This window comes from Phialemonium atrogriseum (assembly GCF_030411735.1).
Source record: "Phialemonium atrogriseum strain 8032-3 unplaced genomic scaffold QBC33scaffold_13, whole genome shotgun sequence".
In the NCBI taxonomy this organism is placed as follows: domain Eukaryota; kingdom Fungi; phylum Ascomycota; class Sordariomycetes; order Cephalothecales; family Cephalothecaceae; genus Phialemonium; species Phialemonium atrogriseum.
The window spans coordinates 40,791-52,992 of record NW_026848150.1 but is presented as its reverse complement, the minus strand read 5'-3'; the positions used below and the strand labels follow the sequence as shown (position 1 = coordinate 52,992).

At 55.0% G+C, this 12,202-nt stretch overlaps 1 protein-coding gene across 1 annotated transcript; it reads right to left on the bottom strand.

The window, feature by feature from the left end:
- Positions 1 to 5,935: 5,935 nt before the first annotated feature.
- Positions 5,936 to 10,612, bottom strand: QBC33DRAFT_578343 (exocyst complex protein exo70; the record flags this gene model as incomplete). The annotated part of the gene is made up of 7 exons (XM_060431055.1): positions 5,936 to 7,644; positions 7,740 to 7,965; positions 8,494 to 8,917; positions 8,975 to 9,228; positions 9,288 to 9,634; positions 9,689 to 10,000; positions 10,597 to 10,612. The coding sequence occupies 7 exons, from the start codon at positions 10,610 to 10,612 to the stop codon at positions 5,936 to 5,938; spliced, it is 3,288 nt and encodes a 1,095-aa protein (XP_060283187.1).
- Between the last annotated feature and the right edge of the window lie 1,590 nt (positions 10,613 to 12,202).

Genomic DNA, 12,202 nt, shown 5'->3' with positions numbered 1-12,202 from the left:
CCGGATCGATGGTGGTCACGGGGGGGGAGAGATTGGCAGTTAGGTAGACCAACCACGCCAACCAAATTCGCCAAGGACTCGCGCAGCGAATCCTACTCGAGGGCTGGTGTCAATGTCAAGTCGGTCAAAACCTCAAATCTTGCGGATGGTACGCAGTTCTATGACCGACTCAAAGGAGGACTGCTCTGGTGCTTTCGTCAGGCCGAAAACCGCCAGAACGGTGAATACTTAGTGGTGCCCAGCCAGCCCCCACTTCGCATATCATTTCGAGGAGGGACCCAGAGGATGGGGGCAACCCACTCGCCGGAAAACGTGGTCTTGGGGGTGCATCGAAACATTCTCGATGTGCTTCTAGCGCCGGAAGCGGGCCTCTTAGAAGCCCAGAGCAGAGTGTCCGAACACCCTTAGCCCGTCCACGGGACCACGTCCGTATTCTTGCGTGCTTTCTAGTCGATCCCCATGTGCAAGAGGGCACGTTCTATGCCGTTACTCACAGGTCACATATGTACGCTGCAATCAGGGTCATAGCTCGGGAAACGGTGGCCAATTGCCTCATTTCCCCATTAGCCGCGGTATTTAGGGCGGCCTGTTATCGCAGCGACTGTTCCATTGCAGAGTTTTTCGCCGTGCAAGCCTGCAACGAGGAGAGGCGGACGACAACACACAGCAAAGTCAACCCCCACGTGAGTGATATCGGCCGGTTAGGCATTGGAGTGATCAGGTCAAGATAGACGATGCCATGCCCGGGAAAGGTACTGTACAACGTAGCAGTCCAGAGAGTCCAGATTTGCCGTTTGGCCCACTCCCCTACTTGCCGGCGATGATTGAGTGACTCGCTTGTGATCACACTAGTAGTGTTGCTATCACGGTAGCATTCCTTCACCGCCATGAGACGATGGGACGGCCGATAGTTGGCTAGGATGGAAGCTATTGCACAGGTCGGGAACTGAGAGTCGCGGTCTAATGCCACCCGACGGCGAGCGCAACCGCGCGCGAGGTTGGAAGGGAAACAGACTAAGGTAAGTTGAGAGGTGGAAAGCTCAAGAGCAGCGGGTGGTGTGACAGCCAACCAACTAGAAGAAGGCCCGAGCCCCATGATCGAAAAGCTTGGCACACGGGCTGCCATTGGACGAGCTTTGACGACTGTGTTGTCACCACGAAGGAAGAGAAGCAGACGTCACTTCCCAGATCTGAGGATGCCGGCCCTCCCCAGCATCTTGGTCCCTGTCTTGGTCACGGATAGGGCCGTTGATGGTGACAGACGTGCCTGGTTTCAAATGTTTTGTGATTAGTAGGGGTTGTTTGGGACCGCAAGACAGCAATTCTCATGTCCAGTTGGCCAGTTGGCCGGTGGCTCCAACCAAGGGTGGCTGTGCCGCCCCTTTTCCTCCTCTCCACGGAAGCTTCAAGATCCCGGCGCTGGCATCCATTGCTCATCATCGTCTTCTGCATTGGAGCCGTTCAGAATTGACCGAGGAAGATGGCTCGGAGAAGGGATTTCCCACTTTCAGTAGGGTATCCCTAAGTCCCGTCAGTGCTAGTCCCATGCAGGTTGGTTGCAGGCCGTGACTTTGGGCCGAATCGAATAATGACTTAAATATCGTTGTTAAGGTTCTCAATTTGCGAATGACGAATGCCGACGGAACCGAGGCCAAGAATCCATCTAGAGGGACTCGAGACGGCCACTCATAGAAGCTTTCCAATAAAAGTATCAAAGTGCGATTAGGGGGTTTGTGTGCGATCATTGTGCAGCGCAACCTGCGACGTCTAACCGCCCACGTGCTCCCCCAATGCAGATTGGCGGCTAATTCTCTCCGCAACACCTGGCATGGAGAGCCAGAGAGAGTGGCAGGACTAATGTTGGCCTGTGCTGTCCACTATCGGCTTCAGCATTGGCTTCCATGGTTGAACATTGAAATGTCTTGTTTCAATGGGAGCATTGAGGGCTGGGGCGACGTCAGCGGCCACGTCCTTCTGCTGATCCAGGTTAGGTACGTCAACAGAACCTCGCAATGAAAGATATGCCTAGATAGGCATGAAACTGACTTGGGGTAGCTTTGCTTGACACTCCCTGCCTGCATCTGCAGGAGCCTAATAATAAATAATAATAATAGTGACACTAAAATCTCGTATCATCACCACCAGCCTCACTTTGTATCCTGGAGAATGACGACTTGCAGCCTCTCCTTCCCCCTCTCTCCTTCTCCCCTATTCCCCTCTTCCATTTCCCCCTCATCACTTTAGGACCACCCCTGCACCTGCTGCGCTTGCTCGGCCCTTCCTTTCCTGGCACTCGGGAGCCTGGGGAAGAGCCCAAAGGGGGATATTCAGAGAGGGGTCCCAAAAATGAAATCCTACGCCGTATATAGGCATAGATGTGCCTATCTAATCGTATGTATCGTTCCATGTTGCTGGTATAATCGAATTAAAGGTAACGGCACGGGTGTGCGGGACCTTGGCGGGGTCGGAGCTTCCCGTCACCAAGACTTTCCCGCCTATCGACGTAAGGAAGACGTAAGGTGGGTTCTTTTTTTACCCACCCCCCCGTGACCGCCTCGTGCCACACCGCTGCGTCTGTTTCTATCATAGCCCCCTTGGACCTTAGACGACCAACTGTATCTCTGTTGGCCCAACAGGTTGGACAACACAGCAAGGCAACCTAGGCAATTAAAGTTGCCTTCCATCAGCAAGGCGGGGTGGGGTTTGTGCCTAGGTACTCTCTACTCTTTGCAGCCTACAATCCGGACCCCTGAAGCTGTGACATAGTTGCATCCTCAACATACTAAGCCTCCGCTTGTATCCCGCACACTGCTTTCTTTACCAACTCGATCCTCAACTCCCTCAGCTGCCGCCTCCCTAGAATTATTTAAAGCCTGAGCGACCCGTCACCTCCCGAACTTGCTCAAGTGGTATATAAAGCCTCATTCCCTTCCAAGCACCCACAATCTGCAACAGCCATCTGCAGCATCAGAACATAAGAACACCAACACCCAAGCTCTATCTTTCTCACTTGAAAATCTTCAACCTCCCAACCCTGAAGAAGGTTACCTCTATCAATACCAACACCAACACCAACACCAACACAAAAACCGCCAAATCTACACAATGGCCGTCAAGGAAGCCCAACCGCTCGTCAACCACTGCTGCTCCTTCTGCTGCAAGGCCGTCGACTTCGGCACTCACGACTACTGCCCTGGCAGCTCTCACTGTGCCCGCTGCCCCTCGTAGGCAGGCCAGTTCCACCCAATTGGGCTGGCTGCATGTGGCCCGGGCAACATATGCAGTCTTCCTGCAGACTGCATGCCGAGAATTCCCTCGCCGCATGGCCTCATTTTCCCCCTTCTCTTCACGACGACTCTGCTCCTCCCCATCGTCGACAACATGCGTCTGTTTCTACCCGCCCACAATTCTACGGATACCCGGCCAGCGATTCAACGGGCAAATCCAAAGGAGCTGCATGTCCCCTCGCCTCCCCCACGACCACGGGAGGGCCGATCCGCCTTGATTCGCTCTCTGCTTTCTCTCTCCACCCGCGGCAACTTTGGAAGGGGTGGCCGGCCACGCCTCCCAAGGCTAGTGCTGTCGTGGCCCGCTTCGTTATCCTGAGTCACGGCTGGCATCATGCATCACGATCCATGCAGCCTGGGGTTTGCGTGCATGGGTCTGGGCTGGGCCATGGCCACGGCCGGCGCCACGGAACACGATTCGGGACTGTATTAACCATCCTTGCTCACTCGCTCTGCCAGGGGGGTTTTATCCTTTTTCCCTCTTTTTTTTCTTCTCCCTTGCTCTTTGGATCTTTCCTACATTGCATACTTTTTCAGGGCACGGACTTTTGAGGGATGCTTGACGGTGTTTCGGTTCAGGCAAGGCATTGTGGTGGCGTTTCCTTTAATATTTTCTTGGGTGGGAATACATGGGATGTTATCTCGTTTCTGCACGGAAGGACTCTGGGAGAAACGCAAGGACGGGATATTAGGGAAATGGCGTTGGCTACAGTACTACTGGACGATCCATATCATGATCTGGGAGATACCCACACATCGGACGAGGCGAGAATCTGAACAGATAGCAGGGAATTCTTTTTGGGACCTCACGCATTTTTCCACATCAACACCCCTGTGCATTTTGAATTTCCACCCTGTGTATTCTGTGTATGCTGTGTGCTATTTTCTACCCCCCCATGTCGTTGTTGATGCAGTCCTGCCCTGCCTCGTCCTGCTTTGCCTCACTCCCACTGCTGCTCGACACGTCACGCATGTACAATACAATTAGACCGTAAAAGCAACGAGGTACCATATACTCGGGTTCCCATACAGCCCCCCTTCTCAGCCCGACTAGGCGTATCGAAGCTGGTATCTGGCCTCCCCATGTCAGTGCTTCTTTCTCGGTGAGAGTAGCAACGCCCATCCAAGTGGCGGGGGTGGCCACCACCCTGGTCTCATTTCGTTTCCTCGTCATGCTCAACCCTACCCGGGTCGACCGGCGTGCGTGGTATCCCGTATGCATACACGAAGAAAGACGGGCGGCGAAGCCCTCGAAAGAGAGGCGGTTGCAGGAAATGCCGCCTTTCTCTGTGTTGTCGAGGAGGGGCGGGCGAGGAATGGGCCGTTGTCGTACGGAATGGGGAAGGGGCGCTGCCTGGCCAAAGAGCTGACACGACGGCGCGGGTTTTAAGACGGACGAGGCGATGGAAGAGACGAAGACATCATGGAATCGCCGAATAAGCCGGTAGGCGGTTCAAACGTACATACCTACATTACTAGGTACAGGTGGTTCTTTCTCATCGCCACAGATACCTATACAGTCACACCCTACACTCCCAGCCTGCTTTTTGGGTCCTGCACCTCTTGGTTGCCTCACTCGCAGGCCCCCCTAGAAAACCAAAAAAAAAAAACACAAAAACTGATAATTGATATTGAAAACCGGTGAGCACACCGACTTCATGGGCCCCGGTGAACGACGCTCAAAGGGGATTGGCCTGCAGGTCCAAATCGGCAGGGTGCTGATCTGCAATGCTGCACACATGGGATATCTATGTTAGGATGCTGCATATAGGCGTCTCCGCATTTCTCCTCGGGCGTCGTGCCCATTCTCTCCTCCAGTTGGACCATCATATATCGCAAAAAAGGGGGGAGGAGAACCCTACCCAGCTTAAGAGAAAGAGGGGCAGCACCCTGCCAAATCCAGATACCCCTCCAACGCCGAGCCTTCCCAAATCGACGAAAATGGTATCTTGCAATACACCAGAAACCTGGAAGCACATCGACGATGGAACCCCACCGGCTTTCCAAAAACGTGAAGACCTCGGAGTGGAAAAGGAGATAACGCAATCAAAAACGCATCGCATCGCAAGCCACCAGCTCACCACCACCACCTATGAGCTGCTGTGCTTGCCCCTCATCACCATGGAACCAACCCCTCTCCTCCCCCTCTTCTTAACCCCCCCGGTTTCCCCTTCCTTATCCTTCCTCCCTCCTCAAGCACCGACCGACAGACTCAGACCTTGTCATGCCCGATAGATTGGTTGCATTGCATTTCGTCACGAGAGCACCCCGCCGTCCACTTCTTCAGCCCAACCTCGGAGGTGATTTGAGGTGGGGCCTCCGGGTTTGTGCTTGCCCCGCCGGAAGTGTCGACCAGCGCATAGGTATCTCATCTCACAAACGACTGGAGGCCCCAAAAGATAAACCCATGGTCCCAATATTATGATAGCAACTATGGGCCGTCCCGGCATCATGCGGTTCTGTGGTCGACCCACGTTGTCTCGTCCGGCATGTTCGTTGGCCGGGCTTCCAAAGCTGATGTATCATATGTGATACAATGCAGGAAGTGTGTTATATGCCACCAGGACGCGCGGTCGTAAGCGGACGTCAGCCATAGTGGTTTGTGCCCGACCGGAGAGGATCACGCAACAAGCAGCCGAGCTTCGGGACTAATACATGCTGAGGAACACGGCCGAGATGGACGACTTGTCATACTTGACGTACTTTCCCTTGCCCTTGTCGATCTCGTGGTAGCGGTCCCAGAAGCGGTTGTAGAGTGGCTCGATCATGTGCTGGATGTCCCTGGCGAACATCTGCCGCACCTCGCGCTCCATGCTGAACTGCTTGTGGCGGGCGACCATGTCGTCGAAGGACGTGTTGAAGGCTTGGAACTTGGCCTTGATGTTCTCCTTGTCCTTGGAGCTGAGGCCCTTCATGATGGACGCGCTGTCCACCGCCCCCTGCCCGCTCGCCGGCCGCGCCGTCCGGCTCGTGTGGATCACGTCGAACAGGTGCACGCTGACGTCTTTGCACGTGTCCGTGTAGAAGCTCGTCGCCTTCTTCCGCCACTGGTCGAGCACCCCGAGCCGCTGGTCCAGCAGCGGCGCGAGCTCCGAGTCCTGGATCATGCGCTCGACAATGGCGATGCTGTTGGCGAGGAACACTCCGATGACCGCCTTCTTCTGCAGGATCACCCGCGCCCGCGCGTCCAGCGCCACCATGAGCGCCTCAATGGTGTCGGTGCAGTAGTGGGCGAAGATGTCTTGGCCGTCCGCGCCGATGTCGAACGACGAAAGGCTGGGGATCGCGTCCCCCACGCCTCCCCTTGACGCCGTGGCGGACTTCCAACCCCCGTCGCCGAGAGACACCATGATGCTCGATATCGGCCGCAGGAAGTTGACCATGCTCTGCAGCCGCTGTACTGTCTCTGACACAATAGGTACTGGTGCACCGTCGGCCGGCAGGGTTTGGAGGGCGGACACTCGCCGCTTGGTGTCGTCCAAGAGCTCCGCCAGGGAAGCCTTGGCCGTCTCTCGGACGGGTTTCAAGGACGCGGCAAGTGATGCCTTCAGCTCTCCCGTACGGGTCTCCAGATTGTTCGACAGGGCAGAGATGATCTCTACAATCTCGTATGCGAGATAGCAGTCCGTATTCATGTGGCCCTTGACATGGTTGTTGAGTTCTCGCAGGGTACGCCCCAGCTCCATAAGCGAGGTTTGACACGTAGCCTGGAAGACGGGGCCCCAATCCTCCCTCATGAAGATGCTGCAGATGTTGTCGTACTCGGCAAGGAACATGCCCTCCATCGCCTGTGCATATGTGCCAATTCCGTTGGTGCCAGGCCGGTATATCGCATCGAGATGGTTCTTTTTAGCAGTGCTCACGCTCGCTGCTGCGAGATTGACAAGAGTGGCTGACAGGTATGGGCCTCGGATCTCGGCGTAGATCTTAGCAACCGGGACCTCCTGGGATGCAGCACCACCAGCACTCTGCCGGTGGATGCCTGCGACATATGAGTTTACCAAACCAAGCCGTGCGATCTGGTCCTGTGATAGTACAGGAAACGGCTTGTCTTTAGTGATGAAGTGTAGCGGCTCGATCGACCGTGGGGTTTCTCCGCGCAGTAGCCTCTCAAAGTGGTTCTCGAGCTGAGAGTTTCCGGACTTGACTAGCCGCTGTAGATCTATCATTGTCTGCTGTGTCGACCGGAGGTTGGAGGCCTTCATTTCGGACAAGGCCTTGTCCAGGCGCTTGATGGATGCCAGGTATTTCGAGAGGCCCGCTTTATCGGGACCCATGCGGATGATTTGTTCCTCGTCATTCTTGCTGTCGGCCGGCTGGCGAAGCCTCTCGATGGCTGTGATGACCGAATCGATGTCTGTGGCAGGGCGTTAGCTGGGGAGAGCTGCAGTGGGATTACTTGCAAAGCGCATGGCACGAAGCACAAGGCGCAACGCAAGGGAAGGGACTGACTGTGTGTGAGGGTCTGGAGTCTCTTAGTCTCTCCGTTGAGGGGTCCAACAACTTCGCGCACACTCTTGCCCGTAGCTTCGAGCCTGCCCAAGCTGGCTTGGATTTTTTTGGTCAATTGGGTCGTCTTTTCCAGGCGGGAGTTGAGAACATCGACCTCTGCGCGGGCCTCTTCGTCAGCCGCGTGGCGCCCACCTGCGAAGCCAACCGCCATGGCCCTGGTTGAAAACTGCGAAAGGAGGAACTGTTGGCGTGCTGGTGACAGTAGCGAAGTGGTGGAGAGGGAGGTGGCATATCCACTGGCCAAATATGCAGGCATTGTCTTGGTCCCCGCAAGGCGCGGCGCGGTGACCCTGCGCTAGGGACGACCCCGGACTCCACAGAAGCCGGGCACGGTTACTGACGGCTGGGCGCCACCTGCTAACCAGAGCAAGTACAAATTCTCTAGTCCTGACTCCTGAGTGCTTTGGCAAGATGAGGAAGATATTGATGAACTAGGTCTACTTCAAGGTTGTATGCTGGCTCTCAACTTTCGTCTCTAGCCTAAAGAGTGCCAGCCCGGTTCTGTGGCAATTCCCAAGGTTGATAGGTAGATAGGTACTGTACATAGGTACATACAAACCCTCTACCAAACCATCCACAGACCAATCAAATCTGGCATGGAACCTCCCTGCTCATCCTGGACAGTAACCAATCCCAAGAGAAATGGCCCTCCTCCAATCTTCAAATTCTCTTTTCAGGCGAAGTAGTCCTCCACTAGCCTCCCAACTGTGCAAACGACCAGTTCGATATCTTCTGCTGTCACATTGTATGGCGGCGCAATGATAATGTGATCTCCCCCAATCCCGTCCTCGGCAGTGCCTGTGCCGGGGTACACGCTGATCGAGTAGTTCTTGGTCAGCCCCAGCTCGCTGATTTCCATGGCCACATGCGCCTCGCTCGGGAAAGGTGCCCTGGTTTGCTTGTCGGCCACAAATTCGATTCCCCAGAAGAGACCTCGCCCCCGGATGTTCCCGACGTTAGGATGGTCTGCCAGCGTCTCGGATAGCCGCTTCGACAGGAGAGATCCCATTCTCCTCACGTTCGCCACAAGTCCCTCATCGTGGATGATGCACTGAACCTCCAAGGCCGCCGCACAAGCTGCCGGATGCCCCTGATAGGTGTGCCCGTGGACGAATACCCTGGCGGACGAAGGTTAGTGCCACCTGAGCGCTCACCATGGTGTGGAAAACACTCACGAAGTACCATTCGATATCGCATCAATGACCCGCCCATTAGCAAGAACTCCAGCAACCGGCTGATATCCACCACCAAGACACTTCCCGATGGTTTGGATGTCCGGAGCCACCCCCTCTTGCTGCCACGCATGGAGTGTTCCCGTCCGGCCCATGCCGCACATTACTTCATCAAATATCAGAAGGGCACCGTACTTCTGGCACACGGCCTGGACGGCTTTGAAGTACCCAGGAACTGGAGGAACGCAGCCCAGTGCCTGTCAGCGAGCGTCAGTTTGCAATGCACAGCTATGGCCAGTTCAGGCGCACGACTTACGGCGCCCACGACGGGTTCGGCGACGAACGCGCAGACTGTATCCGGCCCAACTCTCTGGAATTCATCATCGAGCTCCTGGGCCAGCCTGGAAACATACTGTTCGTCCGTTTCCCGTTCATCTTGTCCCCTGTATGGATAGCAGGGGGACACTCGAGTGATGTTGTCCATCAACAGAGGCTCGAACTTTCTACGCCGATATTCATGCCCACCCATCGACAACGCTCCCAGCGTGATGCCGTGGTATGATTGGCGTCGCGAGATATAACGAGCCCGTTGCGGCTCGGGCGGGTCCTTCTCCAGGAAGAACTGGCGTGCAAGCTTCATAGCCGCCTCCATCGCCTCAGATCCTACCACATGTCAGCTTGCAGCCCCGGTACTGTGTCAGTGGCGCTAGCACCAACCCGAGTTCACAATATAGGCGCGCGCCATATGTCCGTCGGTCGATTCGACCAGCATGCGGCATAGCTCTTCGCATACGCTAGTGGTGTAGAATATCGTGGAACAATAAGGGGCTTTGAGCACTTGCTCCATGATAGCCTCAGCGACCCTCTTGTTGCCCCATCCGATACAACCGACGGCAGCACCCCCCGAGGCATCGAGAATCTTCTGGCCATCCTCCATGACGAGGTAGTTCCCCTCCCCTCTGACCAGCGTCAGGAATTCATGGTTCAGGTGCCGGTGCAGGACGGCCGACTTTGCCTTTTCTTTGGCGCCTTTGCCGGCGTTGAGTGCCGTTGTACCATGGATGCCGGTATCGAGAGTTCTGAGCACCATCTCGAGAGAGAGAAAGAGGAGGTGCTGAAGGAGCAAGGGCCAGAAGAAAAAAAAGATTATTTACACTTCTTAAATGCAGAGCCCCGCAGGAATGATGAGTTGAGTCGGGTAGCACGATGGGAAAGAAGAGATAACGACTATCACCCCAATGGCGGCCATATCACCTGCATATATAAAGGTTCGCGCTACCTATTTAGAAGCTAGGCAGGTCGATGTCAACCGGCAAGCCAACCTGCAGAGTGGCGACAAGGGTTAGTTTGGCTCACGACAAGCAAGGTCTGGATCCCTGGTGGAGGTCCCCGCCATCGATGGACTCATCGGTGGCCCGAAGTTTGTTTAGTCTCCCGGGTTGTGGATCATCGGGTGACGGTATGATTCGCCTAGCCGGATCCCTGATACTGAGAGAATGCATGCTTTCACTGGCTAGACTCCTTGCTCACACTCACGTGTCCCTCGAAAGCACTCAGAACTTGGACACAGTTGGCAGCGTACCCGGGACACCACGATACCAAGATAATTCAGCACTGCGGCAAACACTCGAAGGGAACCATGACAAGCTGCAACCGACAACAAAACGGATCATGACACAGCGTCGGGCGTTTGTTTCACGTGCCACAATCGGTCTGCAAGCAACTCGATGATTCCCGGCTGCTGTGCGACAACGGCCATGCTAAAACACCCATTCGGCAAGCAACCAGGGAGATTTGGTGGTGTGCGGGGGTGGTTGTCCAAATTCCACAGTTCGGCATCCCGATCTCGGGCCAGAACTGCAGTGCTCATCCCGAACTTGGCATGTTGGGTCTGTCAGCAGAGCGAGTGTCACTTGCCCCTTCAAGCACCGAGGCTACCACGTGACTACCTTATCGAACCACTGTGGATTCTGCCCAATCCCATAAAGCGCCGTCGGCCCTGCGGGTAGAATCATCCTGCTTCCAATCCTGCTTTACCGCCTGTCACTACGAGCCGGCCAATGACACCTTCAGTCTTTGTCCGAACACGGTTGTGGGCATCCCGTGGTATTATCACGAGAAGCAATCCCCCACCCCGCCCCGGCAGGATACTTGCGAACTCAGGCCTTGAGAGGTCTGCCCCAAAGCTGCCTTCTCGGTCGTTGCCGCTTCGTACCACCTCGCGATGCGCTCCGTTGCAGAGACGTTTCCCCTCAATTGCCTGGTTCCGAAATTGTGAGGTTACCGAGCCCACGTATATTCGGCACCAGGACTTGTGGCATTGTCAGGCGACGAGCAAATGATCTTGACATGGATATATGATATATCCATTATTCGTGATCCTCGGTGATCTTCTAGGTTTGCAATATTAATCTGCTTCTCCCTATCGGTTACTCTCCGAACAGCAGAACGGTTGCCGGTGCAGATCCCGTCAGACTGTGCATTGCTGCACCTGTCCGTCATAGAGCACGAGCGCCACAGCCGGGATGTCAACAACCTTGCTTCCCTGTTAATACCATTGGGCATCTAGGAAGAAGCAATGATTCGAGGTACATTCACCTCAACATGCTGGGAAGTTCAATACGGGCATGACTCCCCTGCACGGTTGGCAGCTCCCATAGTATGGGCAGGCTGTCCGACTAAGGGGTGCATCATCTTCGCTCTGCATATGCAGCGAGTAAGTATGCATACGATTTCCAATTTCCCTTCAGTTACATATGCGCATTGTTCCCCTAATATGGCTATGCGACCCTGAATTTTCTTGTACCCCCTAAGCATGTTGGGAAATGCATAGATCTCTCCCACGAAGTCTAGTCATTCCCAACTCAAGCAGCTCAATTCCGGCCCAATATTTCTTCCAGTCCTTTCCGCTGCATCTTGCTGTAAACAAGCATCGCATCACCTTAGTCATTCTAGTCAAGTGACGGGTTGTATTAGTTATCCGTACCGAGCATTTGAAGGCTATCAAACCCGATGATTCTGTCATTGGCAAGGGACGAAGAGGAATCTGTTAGGCCACTCTGGAGTACAGCGACTGCCATTTGATATTCGATTGTGCAGATACAGGCGACTTCTACGTCCCCCCTCGTCCCCCCGACCTCGATGCTCGCAACCGCTACCGCAAATGTCTGAACGGCTTTCCGGAGGCCATTGACCCCAAGCAAGAAACGCGCTCCCGTGACTTGGATGCTC